The sequence below is a fragment of the Dreissena polymorpha genome, chromosome 9, assembly GCF_020536995.1.
Source record: "Dreissena polymorpha isolate Duluth1 chromosome 9, UMN_Dpol_1.0, whole genome shotgun sequence".
Lineage (NCBI taxonomy): Eukaryota > Metazoa > Mollusca > Bivalvia > Myida > Dreissenidae > Dreissena > Dreissena polymorpha.
This window is the reverse complement of record NC_068363.1, coordinates 16,508,381-16,532,235: the sequence shown is the minus strand read 5'-3', so window position 1 is coordinate 16,532,235 and position 23,855 is coordinate 16,508,381. Positions and strand designations below refer to the sequence as shown.

At 33.4% G+C, this 23,855-nt stretch overlaps 1 protein-coding gene across 6 annotated transcripts in view; it reads right to left on the bottom strand.

Annotated features, from left to right (window-relative positions):
• LOC127844884 (transcription elongation regulator 1-like) overlaps window positions 1-23,855 on the bottom strand; it is a 44,597-nt gene that overhangs the window by 5,777 nt on the left and 14,965 nt on the right. For all 6 annotated transcript variants that reach the window (XM_052375423.1, XM_052375422.1, XM_052375427.1 and 3 more), the window contains exons 8-17: window positions 19,494-19,652; window positions 18,686-18,835; window positions 17,842-18,003; window positions 16,061-16,145; window positions 10,073-10,155; window positions 9,739-9,850; window positions 5,341-5,458; window positions 5,116-5,203; window positions 4,743-4,842; window positions 2,463-2,587 (exon numbers count right to left, since the gene is read on the bottom strand). In XM_052375423.1, coding sequence (XP_052231383.1) covers window positions 2,463-2,587; window positions 4,743-4,842; window positions 5,116-5,203; window positions 5,341-5,458; window positions 9,739-9,850; window positions 10,073-10,155; window positions 16,061-16,145; window positions 17,842-18,003; window positions 18,686-18,835; window positions 19,494-19,652 — 1,182 coding nt within the window. The remainder of the gene's footprint in view (window positions 1-2,462; window positions 2,588-4,742; window positions 4,843-5,115; window positions 5,204-5,340; window positions 5,459-9,738; window positions 9,851-10,072; window positions 10,156-16,060; window positions 16,146-17,841; window positions 18,004-18,685; window positions 18,836-19,493; window positions 19,653-23,855) is intronic.

Below are 23,855 nucleotides of genomic sequence, written 5' to 3'. Positions count from 1 at the left end.
CATTTAACAGGTGCATGGTACCTAGCTAGTGGCTAAGTATCAAAGCTTGGGGTCTAAAACGAAATTTGCCTACATTATCATTAAATACGAATACGAATGCTTTTTAGTGACTATTATATAACTGTGTTGGTTCCTTTTTTTTTGGGACACTTTTCTATATTACAAAAAGGATTTCAATCAAGTTCTTACATGTAACGTTGTTTTAAAACTCTTTTGACAAGTTTACAGTCATCTGGATATATCTCTCTTTCTCTATCATATTATTTTTAGCAGATACTAAGTATTTGAGTTGTACTCCAGTATTTTACTATTCTATAATTATGAGTTACTGCTATTGTGTCATAAACTGTCTGAAAAGAAACCTCAACTTAGTTTCTCTCCCAGTCCAGTTACTTATAAGTTTATCTTATTGTAATAGCGGAGGTAATTTTGTTTACGTTAAAGGATTGGCATCGTTACGTGGTCAGTCTGGACGAGGAAATCATCTTCCAAACAATTCACGTGCACAAAATATTCCATTTCGTGCAGTCTCCAAAATGGCCATGTGGGAAGTCGAATAAACGGCAAAACATATTTTCTAAGAGTTCGGACATAACAAACCACTGAAAATGTTAGCCTACAGGAAAAAAAAACTGTAAGGACATGTGGATGCTCGACAGAAGACTACCATTTAATTCTTTCCATAGGATTCCAAGAGTCGTGGCAAGTAAATGATGGTCGTTCTAGTTTGAGACACCGAGGCAACATCGATTCCGATTCAACTCATGGGTACTATGGTACTATAATAATATTAATGTAATATTTATTTCCCATGTCCATATGTTCTAGAATGTGTCAGTAAAAGACAAATATATTGTATAACATAGGAGGGATGATCTTGGAACTGTCGCATAAATAGATTTCCTACTTCGATAAGGAGGGTTTTCTTGACCGGCATTGAGTAGCTGAACTAGGTGATACTGTCTCATAAATAGGCAAAAAAAGAAACGTATCAGTATTTGATATTTTATAACAAGAACGTGGCAATAAAAATAGACATGTAGTGTACACGGTGCCTATACCACGTGACTTTTTCGGATCTGTGTTGGGAGAATAAAGCGCGAGCCAGCTAACATTTTTAAGAATCTCTTTTTGAATATTTTACCATTTTCATTGGGATAAAATGGAGAGCCCGCTCATTCTATAGGTATCATGATCTTTTTAAACAAATAAGTATTTGTTTTAGTTAAGTGCAGCCGCGCGTTTGTACGGTTAGAAAATTGTCGGATCAGTGTGGGGATTTCAAATTACAAACGCGCGGTTGCACTTTACTGATAAAATAGTTATTTAAAAAAAAAGATAATGATACCTATAGAAAACTCTCACGAATGAGCGGGCTCTCCACTAAATCCCATTAAAAATGGTGAAATATTTAAAAAAGACATCATTAAAAAATTTAACTGGATCGCGCTTTATTCCCCCAACACAGATCTTAAAAAGTCACGTGGTATAGGCATCGTGGTGTATCAGATCTAAGATATTGGAAAGTGAAATATTTATTTGCATTAAGATTTATAAGATTTGCTTTTATTTTGCCCTTGTCTGGTTGCCTACACAAATCACGTTTCGTCAGCGCTGGAGTTGCTTTTCTTTGTGACGGATTAGGATACAAAAATATGTGTACTTCCTCCTCCATCTTCATTCTTTGGTACCTCTGCTTGTCAACATTTTATCTATCAATCTCAACATCACACCCTGGGCCCCCTTCCTGCTTACTATCTAAGCAAAACAGTTAGACACACAAATCGAGACAAGTTCTCCATGTGCACTAAAATGGACACATATACACCAAACAATCTATTAATGTGGCACCCATTAGTATGTTAGTTTTATAACCTGAGCTTAAGTTAAGTGGGCTGAAGTTATTAAAGAGGCCTTAGGATATTGTCTTGTTATTAGACTTATTAGAGCACTTCAGCATACAGTACAAAGTGTTTACAACAAGTCTAACTTTCATTTCTAATTGTCTAAAGGTACCAATCAAAAACCACCAATTTGGCAACGCCCGCCAGCACGTCCGCACGTCCGCCATACCCCATTATTTTAGCCAGATTTTCAACTTAATTTTGTTTAAAACCTGTTCAAAAATCCATATGTAAACAACAGAACAACAAGCGTGTCGTTAGCATCGTCGAGTGTTATTTTGTCTTTGAATATTATCAGAAAGTATGGAACCGTTGGTGCATCAATTCATTTACACCTTTAAATGGTTTTAGGTTTATAACATAAATAAATACCGCTGACTCGACGTTGTTCTGTCTTAAAAGCTGTGTTCGTTCGCACATCTGGTCATATGAGATTTTATTTTCATATTACGTCAATATAACAGTAGTTGTATGTGTTACAAATTTCATTTTAAAGATTAGTGAATAGACCCGACATGCATTCTGAATGGAATATAATACTTCAAAATAAATACATACCGTGCCACAATACTTGCAAAACATGATTAATCCAGTAAAAACACTCAGTCCGTCAAGAACACACGTGACGCCGACAACAACAAGAACAGGGAAGTACAGACTGTTATCGTCACACATCGCCGCATCTGAAAGGAAAACATGGACACTTTACGAGATTCCCCAACCATGAAAAGAAAACATCATAAGACACGAATTCAGTATTTGATAAAATACGCAAGTTTTAAACAAATAACAAGTGTGTGAAACTCCTTTTTTTCCTAATCCCTGCTAATGTCATCATTATCCCATGTTCTCAAGTGAAACTCGCCCACTTAATTTTCATAAAAACGATTTACTGCTTAATCCATTATTTTATTTTATTTTCTAACAATAATTAGTATTAAAATCGATTTTCTATATTGCCAATAGTATTGATAACACTTCTTATTGAAGCGGATTGAATAAATTAAATTAATTAGTTGGCCAATAACAAATAGATAAGATGTTCGGCAGATTTTTCGAACCTTAAATTCGTAAAAAAATCGTAACATGAAATAAAAGTATGTTTGATCAAGTCAACAGTTTTTTTAAATATTGATTCTAGTAAATGACACATGGTGCAAATTGGCTGCTGTCGGGTCTTTTCCTAAACGAAAATGTCATTTTATGTAGTTCTGAAACAACCAATTACTTTTTTGCAGATTTATTTTGCTCAGCGACCATTTCGTCTGACTATAAAATATTAGCCAAATGTTTCCTACGTGTTAAAGGGGCCGTCTAACAGATTTTGCCATGTATCGAAGCTTGTCATTAAATGCTTTATATGCCTAGACCTCTCGACCATCCATGCTCATGCTTAGAGCGGATGTATTTTTTACCTATATAAGGACAACAACAGAACTTTCCAAATTATTCAATCGTTTCGCGTTGCACGACGCTTTATACTTTTCAGGTTTTCAAATCGTCAAAAGATGCATATAAAAGATATTTAAGAGCATGGTAAATGGTCAGTATTACTATTTCCTCAAAAATATCATAACTAAAACGAAAATTTGCGAATCTGAAACAACTTCTTTTAATTTACCAAAACGTTAAACGGCCCTTTTAAATTAGGCAAGTGGTTTGTCTGTCTTAATCGAATAAAAATGCATAATGGACCAAACTATGAACTTTGAAAGTACACACAAATTATGAGATCGAACTACATATTAAATTATAAGATTTTCCTAAAATAAATAGTTAATGTAATAGATTAACACTGAGAAATAACCATCAATATTTGGAAACAAGAGTTAGAACTCTTGATCACTTCCGACAAAATCAAAGTTTAAAATAAAAACATAGCAAAACCTAATAAGATGTGCTCTTGTGAAATTCACTTCCTCCAAAGAAGATCTATCTATCAAGGTTTTAGTGTTCCATGTTTGCAACAAATGGCGGGCACAAATTAACTTAAAGTAAATAAATAAACAAAGGACACACCTCTGACAATAAGAAAGCAAGAGTTATAGCTCTCGCTCACTGGATATCCTCGTCATTACCTACCTTGTCGATAACTCTTACAGTTTACAAGATCTGCTCCGGATAAAATATCAAATTAATGAACGAAAGCTAATAACTAAAAGAACATAATGATGGCTATTATGCCTTTGCCCATGGCGCAAATGGGATTGTTGTATACCTTTAGGTGCCTCTTTTTTGTTTTTGAGGTATGCATCGGACACCAGATACAATTAAAATAAAACAGAAAAGAAAAATAAATCCTTCAACATATAAGTAAGAGTTATGGCGGCTCTTCTGCAGTATACATCCTCTCAATCACATCAGCCTACTTTTTTAAGTTTAAATTTTATCACTCTTATAGTTTTCAAATATTATCCGGAAAATGTAAGGGCGCAATATTACAACGGACAATAACTCTAAACATGATATAGAAAGTGTTGCGAGTGTTGAGCACTGCATCGCACACTCCCTAAATAAGACCCACCTATCTATTTAGTTTCAAAATGATACCTCATTCCGTTTTGTAAGATATGTTCTGGACCAAATTTTAGTACAACTATTACACATGGCTCTTACGCTGACGAAACGCGAAAAAAACAGACATGTGAATGAGTGTTATTTAATAAACGCACTTATACATTTAGGTTTACTTTGTTTAAGTCATTAGCGTACACGAACTACATGCCAATTTATGTTTGCCATTTCATGTAACTTCTATATCGACTTCTATATATTTATCGACGCTTTATTTTCGACGGAGTCATCTACTTTCTGCATCCATGACTATTTAATAATTACCAGTTGCGTTGATATTCATCCGTTGACAAGCAGCTGTTGTCGTGGTAGTTTGGAGTTCAATGTCCACTTCACCGTTGAAGTCTATATCGCTGTACTCAATCTAATAAGGAAGTCAGAATAATATGATAAGCGCATGGCCGATTTGAATTACTAGTATGCGAAAACAATATCACCGTTAATAATTGTAAATGCTTTTATCAGCGTTTGGTGATAGAACCCATCACATAAACATAATCTGCTGTTACTTAAAGACTTTCTGCATGGTTTGGTTAAATACAAGAGCGCAATGAGTTGTAAACTTCTTTATTCAGCATTATTCGAGATTAAATGATAATCAAATATTTATTTAGGATTTAGTACAACGTTAGCTTACATTTATCTGAATCCGTAGACATAGGAAGGCACCTTTTCTTAGAACACGAAACGAATGCAATGACGCAGTCAAAGTTACATCAAGGGTGCTGCAAATGTGAATTACGAGTTAAGATGTATAAACAGGGGACACTGAGCAAAATGCATGTATATGAAAAAACTTTTAAACAAAAAATGGCTCGTTTAAAATATATTTAAGCAGATTTTTTTTATTAAGTACACGTACTTGTCAAATACGTCCGTTAAGTTGTAATGTTCCAGCTCTCTCAAAACATCGTATTTGTACACTGCATGCCCGTTCTTAGTATCGTTTGTCAGACCGTATTTTGGTTCAAAGCCCAATGCTGTAAATATAGGTTTTATTTCAAAATGCACTAGACTTGAAGCCCATGAGTACACATACATATAACAATGTAGTCAACAGTGGTCAATTACATACAGGCATATACATATATGATTTTTTAGTAATATAAATTAAGATTTAACAATAAAAGGAATTTGCAACTCTAAAGACATGCATATTGAAATTAAACAGCTATTTTAAACAGATGTATATATTTATAACAGTGTTTACCGTTACAAACTAATTTAAGGTAAGTATATAATATGCATATTGTAGAGTCGTATCTTATTTAAATATAATGGAATGCTCTAAGAAAGTGTATACATAAAGCGTTTAATGCTATGACTACAAACAGACAGTAGTATATGGATAGAAACTATTGATAATATAATTCTGTTAAAGTTTAGCTGCTTTAAAAATAAATGTTGCAAGATTTTTAATATATAAACTGTTAATGAATTAGCTTTTGGTGAGAATGCTTTCAAATGCATTGGAACGTCGTTTCCAAGAATTTCACAGTTAGCACGATCCAGTTGATTACAGGTCCGAAGCACTATATGTTTTGTAATGTGCTGTCAGGAGTAGTTTGCGTACTGATGGTACTTCTAGGAATAAAAAAAGCATATATTAATAAGACTATTCGTGAGCCTCTGTCTTCTTTGCTTCTGATTACATTCGCAGCCTGGATCAAGGCTCTGACATCAGCTGTGTAGTTTGTACCAGTTGGAGTTGACTCTGCCTACCACTGTACATCTGGATATTACACGCACGCTCCAGTTCCAAATCTCTTAAGTTTATTTGTTGATGACCCGTCTGTGAAGGCCCTTATTGATGCTTCCTGGCGGAACCTTTCGTCGAGCATGGTCAATGTAAAGGCGTTCTTGCTCGCGTAAATGTTCAAGTCTTTTGGTTGATGATATGGGGTTTGCCGCTCATATGGTTATGTTTCTTTGTGTTATTTCCAAGGGGCGGATCGTCAGTACGGTTCAACGATTATATTTGTTGGCCGTTGATTCTGATGCTCATTCAGCATGCATTTATCTACTCCAACGCCGCTCACTGTTCTGTATTTTAGGTGATCCTCTATGACCATTGCGTACTTGATATGCTTCAAATTTTACATTTCCTACGTTGTTTAGTAGAGGAATGTCTTGTTTCATGTCTCTTATTTGCGTGGATATTACTGCACCGGAGTTGTTGCGTAAACGCTAGTTCTCGACTAAGCATTATCATGGAATTTGAGCCGTACAAAAAGTGAGGTCTTCCACTGCCTTAATACAAGTGATTGAGATCTTTGAATTGGCTCCTCACTGTTGCCCTCAGCTTATTTGGGATGTTACATTGTTTTCATTCTTGAATTTTCTCTACGTTCTGTTCCTTATGTATGCCTGTCATACTATTTTTTTTAGATATTGCCCTGAAGTAAGTCTGTCTTTTTTCATACTGGATCGAGGTGTTGTTTATGATCAGGTTATAAGACAGAAAAAGGTTTCTGAAAATTTCTTCTTTTTGATGATTGCACACCAGTTGGCAGCCCAAGCTGAGATCTTTTCGAGAGCCAACTGCTTTCTGTATGTGGCGGTTGGTGCTTATTGTTCTGTGCATAGGAGCAACGGGTTATCTGCATACTGGACTGCGTGTACTTGTAAAGTATTTCTGATACGATGTCTTTGATGAAGAGTATTAACAAGGAGTAGGCTAACCTTCTTCTTGTCGGATCCCTTAGCGCAGCTGTACAGTCTGCCCACAAACACCGTCTACCGTGGCACGAACTCTCCGAACGATACGGTACGACTTGGTTCATCGGTACACGTTGCACTTTATACCAGCGCAGCTATACAATCTGCCCACATACATCGTCTACCGTGGCACGAACTCTCCGTTTGTTACGGTACGACTTGGTCCATCGGTACACGTTGCACTTTATACCACTAAAGAGAAGCATCATAAGGGGCGCGTCCATCCACACTGTAATCGAAAACTCTCTATAGATCTATGAAAACATAAACGGTCCCATTTTGGACATGGGATGGATCCTCTATAACCTCGGCAATGTGTGTTGTCTTTTCTTTCTTATCTATTGTATCCTCTCAAATCGGCTGGCTCTGGCGCTCTTTTTCCAGTTGCAATAGCTTGCGCTATTTTGTAATACGTCCATGTTCTTGCAGATTTAGCTAGCAAGTTTGAGTGGTCTGTAGCTCACGAGTTTCAACTTGTTCCGTACGTTCTTTGTGACAGAAATGAATCTGGCTCCTTTCCAGCACTAGCGTACTTGGTCCTGCACCCAGCTGACATTGACGATGTTCAACAGCTTCTGGAGGGCTGTGATGCCGAAGTGTTGGATTATTTCATTGGTGATTTTGGATAGCGTGATGATTTCTTTTCTCCGTTTGTCAGCTGTCTTCATTTCTTCTGTGTGATGTGTTATCATGGCTTCATGTGCATTTTTATAATTGCTGGTAATATCTGTTCCTACCTGCTGGACCTCTTTCTCTACAGCAATTCGTCATGAAGTTTTACTTTTCTTTAAGTTTGCGAGAGCTAAAGCATGTTCGGCCGCTCTAGCAAACAAGGGTATTCTTTCTTCTTCTTCATGTTACGCGTGTATGGTTTTGTAAAGATTTAAAAGCTTTGTGTTGTTTCGTTCTATTTTAAATGTTGAAGTCTTTTCTCCCTAGCAGTTTTTGTCTTGGGAGTTTATGTTTTTTGATGCGATAAGTATCAGTCTCCTAGCTTCTTGAGTCGGTTGGCCGTGCGCATTCCATTTATTCGTGCGTCTAGTATGGATTGTATTTCTTTCTTAAATCTCAAGGTATTGTTTCCCTTGTGAATTGTGTTACTAGGTGTTTATTGCAGCCTCGCACTATGGTGTTGATTTTTTATTTTTTCTGTGAGTATGTGATATTATGTAAGTTCGTTGTTCAGGATGCTAAAGGCATACGAATATATCAAGCGTTTAATGTGTTTAGCATAAAAGTCAATAATTGTTGACACAATACATTTATTCTGCAAGTTTTGACCGCCTCTGACTTTCGAAATCGATATATAAATTGTTTTTATTTTCGTTCGCACAATATTTCTTGGAGCAAAAAGCCGTTGAAAAACTTACCAATTTGTTTAAACCAATTGAAATAGCTGTTTATAATTGTGTTACGTTTTACATTTATGTTTGCTATCAATACAAATTAAGTTAAGCGGCATATACCATGCGAACATAACATGGCTTTTTATAATACCACCGCGTTGGTATCGGCCTGATATAATATTGCATGATATATATTTGTATATTACTTCAACAGGAAGTTCGTATATTAGTCGATGATAGGAGGTAGGTCATATTACTCAGAATAAACTATAAAATAATTATTTAAGTCAAATCGAATAAGATTCAACAAAACAAACAATCTGATACCAAGATGTAATATATTTTAAACACAAAATGCAACACAAACAGCAAGAACATGTTTAAAATATAAAGAGCAAGTTCTCATGACGTCATTATAAAAAAGTCAAACTACAAAAATCATATTCTTTCCCGCTAAAAATGCAGCTTTTCAGCGATTTTTTTCATAATTTCTTTAAAATTGGGGACGTAGAGGTATGATAAAAGAATAGGCAGAAACATGTTATTCTCTATACATCATTTACCTTTATTTAAGCGTTTACGAAGTTTTATCACTTCTAAACAATTTAATGGACACCATCAACTGTAAAATCAAGTTTTGGCGCAATTGCGAACATTTGGAAACGGTATATGCATATGTTCAACCTTCTTTTATAATTTTAAGTGTCCAATGAAACAAGTTTCGTGCGTCTGATAAATTAATTAGATAAGAGTGCTTGGATCCACTCCGGCTCCACACATACCGCAACCTTAGGAGCGGAAAGACCTCATTACTTTCGAAATACAGACATATCCCTTCACTTTGTTTCAAGGTATGCCTTGCAAACGGAAATTTTAGTATAAATAGTTATTGTCAGCACAAAAACCCTTGATTAAAGTAATGTGGTTTATAGTTTAATTCCCCGAATATTTAACTTACCGTGTTACTCCCATCAACATAAAATAACAACTATTCTGCAAAACTAAGATAACTTAAGAATATAGAACTATATACAATAAATACGATAACTACTTTAGAGTGTTAATGTCCAATTAGGGCGTTACAAAGTTACATTTATTTTGTAAATTAATCAGAACGCAGAAAATTAGTCACTAGATAAATGATGAAGTTTAAAAGTCTTTGTAAACTCCAGTTTTGTTAAATGATAAAAACTTACATTTTATTTCTACAGTGGATTCCGAACTTGCGATGTATCTAAAGCTCATATCTATTTGGTCGATGGAAAGTATCTTGAAATTACCCGTAGCTTGATATTCCATATTGTAGTACTGCAATAAAATATGAATACTAAACATCACGTCAATTACTCAATTTTGACAAATGCATGCATGAGAGGCGTACACTGCAGATAATCATCAAATGTTTAATGACAAAACTTAACAAACACCGATTTATTTCTTAGGCGTATGTTTCAATCTGAAAATGAAATATAATCAATGTGGTATCACAGTACATGCCTTTTGCTCCTAATAAATTAAAAAAGTATTTACCCCTTCGACTGCGAAGTTTATTCTGTCAATGAAATCATCTACCTTATAAACCGCAAAGGGGCCGTTCGACGGTGTTTCGTACTCTAAAATAAAATATGTATTTAAACAGAAATTTCTTTTAACGACAATCGGTAATGAATTTAAAACGCATGTGGTATATTTAAGACTGAAATAAAAACGATCAAAATGATCGGATACATAGAAGACTTATTTATATGAAGTAATTTGCAGTGAAATCTTCACTATTACAAACAAATTTAATAACATCGTTTCGAGAATTTGACAGAAAAGTTCTATTGCAAATTATGCATTATAAAATTCAACCAAAATTCAATAAAAGTCAATAAGCTACGTACAGTTATATAATTTATCGTCCCTTTTTATTGAATAACTTGGGCGTATAATTGTTCGCCGATTAATGCTTGTGTAATAGCACAATGTTACATCGCGATTTTTATAATTATTAAAAAATTATTTTACGAGATACAAGCAGATCATGACGTTAAACACAAGTTGTAGCGATAAATAGAACTTAAAAAGTTACAATAAGCTTTATCCATTTGCAATGTTTATTCGCCTATGTATAACAAAACAATACTAAAACTTACAAATGTATAGTAAAAGGCAAAAAAAAAGAAACAAGTTTATACTACTAGCAAGCGATCGTGAGTCAGTCGTCATGCAACCAAAATCACATAAATTTGAGGGTTTGTAAATCGCATTGCAGTAAAAATCGTGTTTTCGGAATAATTCTCCTCATATATTCATACTGGAATTCTCTGAGTTTGGTATCTTTTGTAAGCAAAGGAGGTTTAACATAGATATTCTTCAAAATTATCTTTGTTAAATAGTGTTTCCCATTTGATAATGGACTTTACAGTGGCCGGACTATTTAATATGATCAATTTGGAGTAAATAAATGTGCAGATTTTGTTTGTTTATCAGTGAAATTAGGTATTCAGGTGTATGATAACTGATAATTTCTGTTTTCAGCTTTCAAATGTAATTGGTTGCTTTAAATTTGTGTATAATATTTGAGAAATTTGGTATATTCTAAATATGTTCTAAATAGGCTAGTCTAGAAATCTCGAGCTCTATAGTCATACATATGTTCAATAAGTTCAACCTCTGTCATGCCATTTGTTTGTAAAACAGTACACCAGTGTGTTTTTTTATATGTGAATCATTCCAAATTATTTCTGTTCCTATATTGTCTGTATTCCTTGTGATATTTAGTTTAGCGCAATAACTTTGAATTTGGTTTTCACAATGAAACAGTTTCCATAGTTGTCTTAAAAATAACTGTAAGGAGCCGTCAGTTTTGATTCAGGCTGGAATATAAAACATTCGATCCAACTTGCCGTTAAACCGTCCATAAAACTTTCTATGTCAATCATTTTGAGTCCAACTCGTCCGTAATCCTGTATTATTATTTGTTGTTTGATTTTATCCGGTTTCATATTCCTAAGACATTTGAATGTTTTTATTATAAGTTCGTTGATTATACTTTTGTTCGGGCCTTGTAGGGCTGTAAGGAGATATATGATGTTTGGTATAGCAAACAATTCAAGAACAGTAATTTTTCACGTTGAAGAAAGTTGCCGTTTATTCCATTTGTGCAAACAGTTGTTGAGATTTTGTTATTTATTTGAAATAGTGTATTCCGTAGTAGCAGTTGTTGTATTATACTGTTTGTTTTATTCCCCGCGATGTTGCTTGTTCGCAATTCCAATATTTTACATTCGTGTGAGTTCATGAATGTAACTGAGCATAACTGAGCATTTGCTGGTGTTCAGTTTAAAAGGGAGTATGCACGATTGCTATGTCAACAAGTGATTCTTGCAATCTTAAACCAGCATATGCATATGGCCTAGGAATGCTAAATAACATCAATTAACAATCTGTATATGGTACTAGAAATCAAGTATTGTTTACTTCAGTAAATTGGCTGGTTAAAGCCGATGCCGACACTTAAACTCGTATTTGTTAGGAAACAAAAATGTGTATTTGTGTCGTATGAACGAATCTGCACTAAAACTAAATTAAGATTCACATCAGACATGCATGAAAAACATGCTGGCGATTTTGACTGAACAGACATTTTCGATTTCAAAATTAAATATTAGGCTTATTTCGCTTCGCATTTTTCAACACATGTTCTTCTTAACTTTTATTTTAATTTATATTTAAATATATATATGTATATAATAAGTATTTTACACATTGAATATACATTCATAAATATTTGACAAAATCGTGCATATCCCCTTTAATCCTGATAGGGTGGACAAATTATTTAAGTTTCTGATGATATGTTCAAATAACTGTTGGCTTCTAAGTGAAAAACATGCATAATCTTCATATAGTGTTATTTCTTTCTTGTTTTCAGGTCATGTTGTCTCAAAACGAATAAACTGTAACACAAAGATATTGTAGGATGCCTAACAGAGTTTCAGTTCCCAATCTGCTCAGTTGGAATAGCAAGAGCATTTTAATCCGGGAATTTGTATGCAAATTGGATTTCAATCCCGAAATTAGATGATACATTTATTGGATACAGTTATGAATCTATTGTGATAGTTATTATGCCTATACCTCTTATTTAGGAAGGTCAACTGTAAGTACACTGGCCACTGACAGTTATTACCTATAGACCGTAACGCAAGGGTAAGATTGCCCATTAACACTGAGTAGTTTAAATGACCGTATTGAAGTAATTAATATACAGTAACTTTTTAAAATGGAGTAAAATCACAACCAAACCATGAACACAAAAAATAAATAAAATATGGACTTTCAAAAAGAATGTTAAGGCACACTCATGATTGCATAAGCAATAGCCTAAACGTAGATTGAACCATTCTCTTACGGCCTTGATAATAATTAGAAGACGAATTAATGGAAACACAAAAGAGGATTAACCAGTTAACAAAAACCCTGTATATTGTGATTTAAGTAAAGGTATCCTAAATGTAAAATTTGTAATGTGTATACAACATATACACATAGAATCGCTTTACTTCACTGAAAAAGTGTAAGTTAAGAATAATTGTAAAGGACTTGTTTGCACAGCTTTGAACCAATATCTACAACATTGGAACACTGTGCATTCCGAAACGAAATTAAAAAAACCCAGCTGTTTACAATTCAGTTTTTATTGACTTTTACTTTCACCAGGCACTGTCTTGATAATTTACTGGGTGTTTATGTTCAAGTTATTGTGTTTAAACTTTATTAATCACAGAATATTTTGACTTAACAAGAGCACCGCTCAAAGGGTGCTAACGCTCGGCTGCGAGTGCAGTTTTGAATAAATGAAAGCTTGTCATAATTTTTTTTAGATGTTACAGTGACCTTGATCTTTGACCTAGTGCCCCAAATATGGATGTGGCGTGTATAACTCATCAAAGTTCATAGTAAAGAATTGAATTCAAAGTTGTGGGTGTAAGCACTTTGATTTTAGAGCCAATGTAAAGGTTTTAGCACGGCGGACGGCGAACGCCGGACGCCAGACGGCGGACGACGAGCTGGCTATGACAAAACCTCGGATTTTTCCGAAAACAGGCGAGCTAAAAAATATCAAAGACGTGCATCAACATATAACTTTCTACGACAGGACGTTATCAATTGTGAAATCGGAAGTAAGCATCTGACAACTTTCAAGACGTTATTTTACCTAAGACCGCGGCTAATTTTTCTCATTGGACACACGTTTTTGCAGAAGACCTCAAAACGATGTCGCTTACTAAAAAGGAGTAGCCAATAAAATTAAGTATTTATTGCTAACAGGTAATTGAGTATTTTGTTTTATTGGCAAACGTACTCCTCTCGCCATGCCAATATCAATGCCAGAATCTCGCGAGCAGGTATCAAGAATGTAGTTTCATCTTATTTCGTCCAATTTTTATCTGGCCATAACAAATCATTGATTCCGAGTAAAAGCCCGTTTAGAATTTACAAAAAACTATTACAGTCATGTGAAATGCTGAATCATTATGAAGTATTCAATGTATGAAGTTAGATAATGCCGAACATGGGATATTAAATGACAGCAATTGATAGCGTGTGAGTGTTAGTCCGCATCTCATATGCTATTGCAAGCGAGACCGTAATATAAGGTAAGTATGTAAGAAGTTTCATTTCAAAAGCTGATTATTTGACTGAGTTCGAAAATAAAATGTTTTCATAAATATTTCTTCAACGACGATTTTGACACCATTTACTTTGTATGCAATCCCGAGCAAGGTTTTAAAATAAAGGGTAGATGTTTGAGGTTTTATTGAATAGCTAAGTATTCTTTATTTGGCTATTGTTATTGAGGTAAAGTCTTTGTTCTGTATTCAATATTGGTGTTGAAAACTTAATGTGTTCTTAAGTGATTTAACCGAAATATTTTTGCTTCTGTTAACATGATCTTGACATTGACTATCACCATTTTATTGAAATCCGTGGTGAGGTCTATGTATGAAGTGTTGTTACAGACGCTCAAACATTGTTAAGTAATTAACCTGTTACGATTTCTGTATATCTACTAATCATGACCATGAACCCATCCTCCATATAAACACGCAGTGTAGGTCTTGATATAGTGTTTTTATGTAAATACACACTGATATTAGGTTTCAAAGTTTTTGAGAGGATTGTTTATATGGTTATTAACAGTGAAATCGATATTGTCCACAAGTGTAGTCCCACATGAGTAATACAAGATTATTATTTAACTATTTTATGACAATATGTATTTGTTTGCCTGATTTATATAACACAAACGAGTGTTCTTTATCAGCATATATATTATAAGAAGTGACATTGATCTCATGTATGTCAAATACAATCCTATGAAGGTACGCATACTAATAACGTATATGTTAATGGCGTTTCATTAACATATCTAAATGAAAAAAAAACAAAAACATTTTCAATCATTTTCTACGGTGAACTTGATTAACCAACTCAATATGAGTTATGTTAATAGAGTGTATGTATATTAAACGATGTACATGCATTTTTTTAATCTGTGGTTTTACAGGAGTAGATGTTAAGTCGCTGAAATCATTTTGTCGAAACCACGCTTACCGATGGTAAGATTGTTATCCAAAGTTACCCATTTGAGAAATAATTTTAAATACCTATATAGCATTTTATATAATAACAGGCAACTTAGCCTTGAAATTGCATACACAATTGTTTTGTTAACCTTTTAGAAATATTTAAGATCTAGTTACCTACATATTTAGAGCAAATGGACGTACGAATATTTTTGATAGAGGGTCAATCAACGATTGCTTATTTATGATTGGTGAAAATATCTTTAGCGGTGTTTTGTTTGCATGAAAAGGTTGACGCACGACGGCCAATCCTCAACATGAGCACTTACTGCTAATATGAATAAAAATGCATCGCCATAGGTGAACCGAGCGAAACCATATTATGATTATTTTAGTAAATGGATTATCTATCCGATGAAGATAACAATAGGTCATCATTTTTCTAGATACAGCTCTTTAAAAAAAACAACTTCATATTCACATACAGTATATACATGTGACTTCCTAGTTTATTGCATGCGCGGGTTTCACAGAGTTTGTTTATGAATATTATCATGTTTGTGTTATTCATTAGCATCTTTTTTCAGCAAATAAAGAAGACTTTGTGTCAATAGCAGTTCACATCTTTCTGGTGTTTTTATTACGCCAACATTACATACCAAAAGTCATATTTTTAATACATATTGAACACATGCATTATAATTATGCGACCGAATAATACACAATCTGTATTTTACGGAGTCTTCCAGATCGTTGGTTAGAAAACCACAGTTCGATTTCGATTTCATTTTCTAAACATACGCAAATTTTAAAACACAATATATCTCTTATTTGTTATTTTTATTTAAGTATTTATTTTTTACTCAAAACGGCTTATGACATACAACCACAGATATGCATTAAGGCTGCAATAAGTTTGAAATCTTACTTAAATACCAACCTTTCAGCAAATTGTGCTTGAGGGCCAGCTGACCATGTGTTATGGCATCGCTTAATTGCTCACGACATCCCCCAAATGTAACTACCTGAAATAAAAATCCCTTACATTGACGTTTAGGAAAAGCAGTACTAAAGTATGACACGGATTGTTATGGAGACTGAAACATTGTTTAATTATATTTTTAGATATAACGTCTATCTTATTATATGTAAAGCAATCAAAATTTAAACATTCTTTGCAGCATCATTTGATAGTGTTACCGAGTAATTTAATATACTTTTTTTAAGTTAAGCACCAATAGAATGATACTTTTCTAAATATCTTGACCAATGTTATCAACAACTTTCAAAATTCTTAAGAAGATTGTTGGATAAATTAATGTTTGTCACTTTATATTTTCTAATCAATACAAAGGTACATGTAAGGGTACTCTTTCCTATGCATACTGTGTTGGGGATTATTAAATAACACATCGTTATTAAGATCAAAATTCAATGCGAAAACTGTTTTTTTCAGTTATTGGTAAAGTTTTGGAATACATTCAATGTATCTTTGCATACTGTCCGCGACAATTATCGCGTCAAACAAATGTGCAATCCATAGCAAAGCATTGATTTCAGTTTTTAAATACAAATTCAAACAACAATATCTCAATACATTATTTAGGGAAAAACGTATTCACTTTTTAGTAATAGCAACATAGACCTTGAATTTAAATAAAACACCTAAAAGTCTTAGTGAGGCATTTTACTAGTGAGCGAAACTTTATTTTCGCCTATCATAATAACGAACGACACGCAACGCACATGAACGTTCGGCTTTCTAAATTGCAATCCACATATCACAGAAACACCTTCGATCAAGAATTCCGAAAGAATTCATGTGTCAAGTATAATGAAAAACCTGGTGGGCAGAATTATTTTTATTATTAGACGGAATACTTATATAGCATGTTAATGGGTAGTATATGCTTACAACACAATAGCATATTATTTGAGAGACAGTACGTTGAGTGAATACTACCTCCACATAAACACAGATGTAGAATATTGTCATAAATGATAAGATATTGATATTGGAAGTTGCGATTCTTTTGGTTCCCGCGTAACATTCCGTCTAATTAACATTATCAGTTGTGCAAAGTTTAATAAAATTACAATAATTTTCAAGAAGAGGTTCGAAGGACAGCATTTCATCAACATCGTCGCAGCCATGTCGATGGTTCGCAAGAAAATAGTCCGCACTACTTCTCCTTTCGAAAAAGAAAATAAAGATCCGATCGACATACTCAAAACATTCTGAATATTTCCGTCAAGACACAAACTGCTGCAGCTAGGCAGTAAACGCACTCAAGAGCGCCCCAATATGATTTTGGCTTTGGAGCAACCGATCAAACAAATCAGTAGGAATTATTAAAATAACGACCGTCATTTAAATTGTATACATACAGTTACGTTGCTCGATTTATGCAATATGTACACCGTTTATGCATTGTAAATGTCAACAATTCAACAACACCAGTAAGCTATCCCAGCGTATTTATACGAATACCGTTTTCTTATATACAGTCTGTATGGGACTCGAACTATGATTCTCGGGATACTAGTTCTTCACTTTATCAACTGATCTTTGGTGTCCATTATAATAGGAGTGTATAACCCTTCAATGTTGCTATGCTTAAAACCGAAATTAAACGTTATTGAAATTATTTTTTCAAAGTACATATAATACTCACACACACAGGTTATTACGACCCGGTGTGAACACTGTGCAATCATTACCATATTCATTTTGAACTCGTTGAAGCATTCCTCCCGAAGTGCGTCTTCTTGCTCGTCAAGGAATTGTTTTTTCGACTTGAGAACTTCCTTTGCAATTTGCCACGATGAATTTCTTTCGATTCCCGGAGTATCATGGAGTAATTTCTTAAATGGTAGACTTTTCTGGAAAAAAGAGATTTTTTTTCATCAATTACAGATGAAGACAAATAATTAAATACATATATACCCTAATTCACCTAATTTGACTAAGAGTAATGTTATCTTGAAACTGTTTCTTTCATTGAGCTATATTTGATTGCGATAAATACCCCTTTGCCACAGATGAGGAGTTCTGATATCAGAGATGTATTTTTAAGTTTGGTAAATTTGTTTGTACACAAACACGAACAGTCAAATATGGGTTAAGTTTGTTGTTTTTTTCCGAAATACTGCATGGCAAAGTTGTAAAAGGGCCAATCTCTAATTTGTTTAAAAAGCTAATGTAGTTTTGAAGTTTACTTGAAAGTATGCTGTTTGAAGATGCAATTCTAACAGCGATCTTCCAACTCATATAGGTGTATTACTAACTTTTAACAATTCATGATAAGTTTTTTAAAGAAATATCTCCAGATTTGAATTTCAAGAGCGGACTTTTCCTATTTGAAAATAAAGCTGTATTTTCAACAGTGATGTGTACTATTAAATTACAATAAAAATTAATGTTAATTAATGACAGTTTTTATATTACTGAAGATAAACAGGACCGAAGATACAAATTAACACACTTGAGAGTGTCACAATACATACTTGGCTTTAAATAAATCTGAATCAGAATCAAAAGGATTTAGCGTTCGTACGCCCATACTTTGAACTCGTGAAACCACTTTTTCTCATCTGCGACGTCTCCCGAGGCCACGTATCGTTGGTCCCCCTCTATGGCTTTCTTTGCTTCTTCCCACGAAGAACTGCGAACACCTGGAGTGTCGCGGAGTAATTGCATAAAGTCATGACGTTTCTGAAATTTAGCATTCATAAACCACTTAAATAACATACTCAGAAAAGATCCAATACTCAAATACGCGCAAAACATTTTTTTACAATACATCATTATGTTTTTAAGATCTGCCAACTTAAAAACAATGAAAAAAGCACAATTTTATCTTGTAGAAACTGTTTATGTACCAGAGTTGTATTTGACGTGGATTAACAATCCCGAAAACCACTTTAAACACAGATGTCAAGGTATGACGGGTACAGTTAAACTTTGGTTTTCCAAGTTATATGATAAATTAGACAGCGATACGGGGTACCTGTACGCAGTGGCGAAATGTGTCACATAGTTGGCTTTTAATAAAGTATTTCTTTTAAAGAGTTTTACATAAGACAAACCGTTCCATATATTTGAATAATTGTGACCAGTAATGTAAAACGTCTTTTCATTTATAAAAATGGTAAGTGAACAAGTCTTTTCTGGACAATACAAGCTGCATTTTAAGCGAGGATAGGTACTATTTTTATTTATAATGCATTGAATTGTCATGTCTTTTTATTTGCTTGAAAACAATTGCTAAAAGAACAAATCAACAGACTCAGTATTTTTTCAATTAACATTTTTATTTTGATGCTATCGAGTTAACTAAGTGAGATTTAATTGTAGTTTTGTCTATACTTACAAGAGGCTTTTTGAACTCGATAAATAACTTCTCGAAAAGTGCGACATCTGCCGCAGCCTTAAATTGGTCTAACTGGAGAGCTTCCCGTGTGACATCCCAGGACGACTGGCTGTGAATCCAAGGGGTTTCACGAAGTAATTGCATAAAGTCCTGACGAATCTAAAATTGATCATTCGTAATATAACCAAGTGCTTATTAAGGACGTACGCGGCAGTTGAGTTTCGCGCAAATTTGTTTTTACTGTAAGACCGGTGGCGCAATATGTGTATGCTGTTTTGTATAGTCGTAAAAAACGGGACGTATCTCAAATGAGAGACTAATATCAAGAAATAAAGTATGATGTAGCAGTAAAAATTGATAAACAATGTGTAGCCCCTATACTACACAACACGAAACAACCATCATCCCTTAGACAACACAGACCTTTATTATCGAGGGATTGTAAAGGCAAGCATGAGTCTAGTATCGAAAAAAAGTCGATACACCCATACAATCGAACATCTTTGTGTCGCAAGTAATACTTGTTTAAAACAGATAGCTTTCCTTATAATTAAGTTAGTTGGTATTCAATCATCCTATGTTTGAAACATGTCATCAAAGTTTATTTCATTACATAACAATTATATTCAAAATCTTTACATACATTTAATGTTATGCTTAAAAAACAAATCGGAACACTTTTGTCATTTAAATTTCTCATACAACAGGTTAAGATATCAACTTCCACGAAGTGTTGTTTGAGATCATCTCCTACAAAGAATACCTAATGAATTAAAAGCATTTATCCACGACGTCTGGACAATGTGCGGGTGGGGTTTCATCTCGCCGCACGTGCTATTATTCACATATATGCGAATATTAATGATTTTTGTTCGCATTTTTTTTTCTCTCAGACCAAATTGATTAGAAAAAAGCATTTTGTTTATTTGTGGTTAGCAATTAATTAAAGGATACGTTAAATGTTTCTTTTTTTGTTTTAAAACGTTGAAGTTCTTAAGACTTGACATGCAACCACGTGTACATGTAGCATACGGGAACTTGATACGGCTCGTATTCTGGAATTGGAAACACCATTAAGTGCATTTTTAGTTGTGATTAACTGTATTAGAACTTAGGATGTATTATTTTCCTGCCACTTTTGTTTGAATTGTAATTGTGAACAAACGAACCTAGTGACCAAGATTTTTATCTCTGTTTTGTTTTTGTTGATAACCCATGAATTTGTTGGGATGTTTGGATGAAATCTATTTTCGGGAAGGTATTTAAAGGTGAAATTGAGAATTTTTATTTTTTTTATTTTTATCCCAAAATGTACCAGTTGTTGATATTCATTTGATGTTTGAAATCAATTATAAATGATAGTTATAGATATACACGGTGAATTATGTTATTTGCAACAATTTTCTCACTTGTGTGTGCAATTCAATCTTTTAAGGCATATTTGTGAGGGGTAACCGCACGTTAAAATAATCTTATTATTAAAGGCCCAATACAAAATAACAACACCCGTCACATCAGTCACACACAATTTTTATTTCATTTTTCTAACAAATAAAAAAACTATCAAACATATTCTATATGTCAAAAATATAATGTAAACTTCCGCCCACGTCTTGCAAATGCATTCAGTGCTTTAGAAAATGCGTGCCAATGTAGATTAAAAAAAATGTAAGTATTATTACATAATAGTTAAAGATTAATAGATAAAAAACTGTCATAGATAACGAAGTTCGTGTAGGTAGTGACTGAGTGTTTAACATGTACGTCACAATAGCCTTCTGTAATATCTCTTTTCACGTGCAAACATATTTGAAGTATCTAAACAAATATCATAAAAATGCTATATTTGTATTGGATTGTGTTTGTATCGTTCATGAACTGTAGACATAAAAATGTTGGCATGCATATGTTCATAGCAATTTCAATAATCTGTTACTGCTTATAAATATATTTATGGATACACATGGAATGCCGTGAATTAGTCACATCATGCCAAGAATTAAAACGAATTCCGTTGATATGTCCGTTAAAGTATATTTTGTAGGTCTTGTTTTAAGTTAGATACGTAATATACCTTAATATAATGATCTCGATACACATTATTAATAATGTGTGTGTTTCATTTAAATTTAAATCTACATTTGCATTAACAAACAGCAAAACATTGATCAAGTCATGCAAAGAATTACAACTAAATAACGTTGATAAGCCCCTTTACATGTATTCTATACATTTGTTTTTTTTCGATTTGCTTCCCCGGTGCTGTATAATTCTTATTTTACCGATTTTGCTACACATAATTTGTGTTTTCATTTAGATTTAAATCTACTTTTGCATTGGCATATCGAAAAAAATTGGCAAAGCCATGTTTAGAATTACTAGAAATATCGCCGATATGCCCCTTTAAATGAATGATATACATCTTGTTTTCAGTCTGATGCTCTATTAACCTTCGTTTACTGATCTTGCTACACATAATGTATGATTTCATTTACAGTTTAGTCTGCTTTTTCATTGGCAAACAGCAACACATGTTCTTGTTTGTGTTTTGACCTGATGTTTTTTTAATTGTCTTTTACTTCATGCAGTGAAACTGCAGCTGTGAACAAACGACCCTGGTGTCCTATGTTTTTCTTTTTATATTTTTATTAAGTTATAACTCATTAAACATTTGGGTAATTTTGGACAATATCTAGATTCAGAAAAACATTTTCAAATAAAAATGACTTTGATGTATTTGATTAATTTTCATGTGTGAAAATATGTGTTTTTTTGTGTTTTTTTTAAATTGATTAAACACATAAATCAATCGATTCATGTTTAAAATAATAATTTGAGTAAAATTAAATAAGTATTATGTATTTTGTGAAAAAACTGAGGCTGTTTTTAACAGTTTTCTCATTAATTTACTCAAGTTTTAATATAATTACCTTATTGGTGAATTGTTCTTATGCTGAACTATGCTTATTGTTCAAGTGCGAATAAAAATTAACAAGACTGGTGAACCCTCATTTTTATTTTATTTTTCTATTCACAACAGATGGTTGAACCTATATACAAAAAATTATCATATTCTAGATATAGCAAAAATTTCATTAAAAGTGCAGCATACGCCCTTAAAACCCTATTCTGAAATACTTGCAGAACTATATTTTCTTATTTACAATACATCATTATGTTTAAAAGATCTCCAACGTTAAAACAATACATAAAGTAAACATGACAATGATATCACGAGGAAACTTTTTCTATACCAGAGCACTCTTTTGCGTTGATTAATATTGTCAGGATAGAACCCATGTGTTTGTTATTTAATGTAAATTATGGGGCCTCATTTCACGGAGCTGTTCATTTGTCTAGTTATGTAAGTTTTTAGAGTTTCCCTTTTTTTTCTGTATAATACGGGTTTGAAGCAAGTTTTGTTAGGCGCATTATTCAGTGTGGTGGAAAATACATTCTTAGCCAAAACACGATTTAATACGTTTAGTTTTAATAAACTAAGATTTTCATATTTTTGTAAATTGTTATGTTTTTCTGCAAAGTAAGACTTACGGGCCTCACTAATTCACGCTTGTATTTGTACAATATCAGGTGATGTGTAAATGATCAATTCATGTCAATTTGATTGGTCAGTTTGAAAATCTGTTCAGTTCGAGTTCATGAAAAGCACGTTTCTCGCTTTGGCGGTAAACATACGGTATTTGGGTAAGTGATTTTTTTCCATTACATATTTGATACTCTTTTTTTTCTAGGCTTGACATTAATTGTTGATTTCATTTGAATGTTGCTATTTATGCTTATAGGAATAAAGTAAATTGTTGTTTGAACTTAGAAATTCAAGTTTGCATTTTTTACAATTAAACGCCGAAGTCGTGTTTCATTTTTAAAATATTTGCCAGAACGGAAACTTACATAAACCTGTGTAATTGTTTGCTTTTGTACATAATCCTAGGTATGCTAGGCATGTATAATAATGACTTCGTAAATGTCTCTAACATTATTTTGTGTAGACGCTTTATGTATCAGTTGATTTAACAAACCATTAAGAGTTTGATTTACTTGAATAATACACATAATGGGTGAGTATTACATATAAAATTCACATGTTAGTTGGTGAATAGTATTATATGTGCAACTCTTTGGCACACAGTGTTTTTTACTATATGCATTCAAGCGAGCAGCAATAATTTATCAGAAACTTGTGCATTTATGGAAGTAAACAAGTTTGTGATAGCCTTATAGGGCATTGTACCATATATATTTATATTGTATGACTGTAAGTCAGTCGTTAATTACAATGTCGTCAACGCACCGATAGCGTTACGCCGGTGCTACGTGAGCATCTGCAAGTCTATAGGGCTT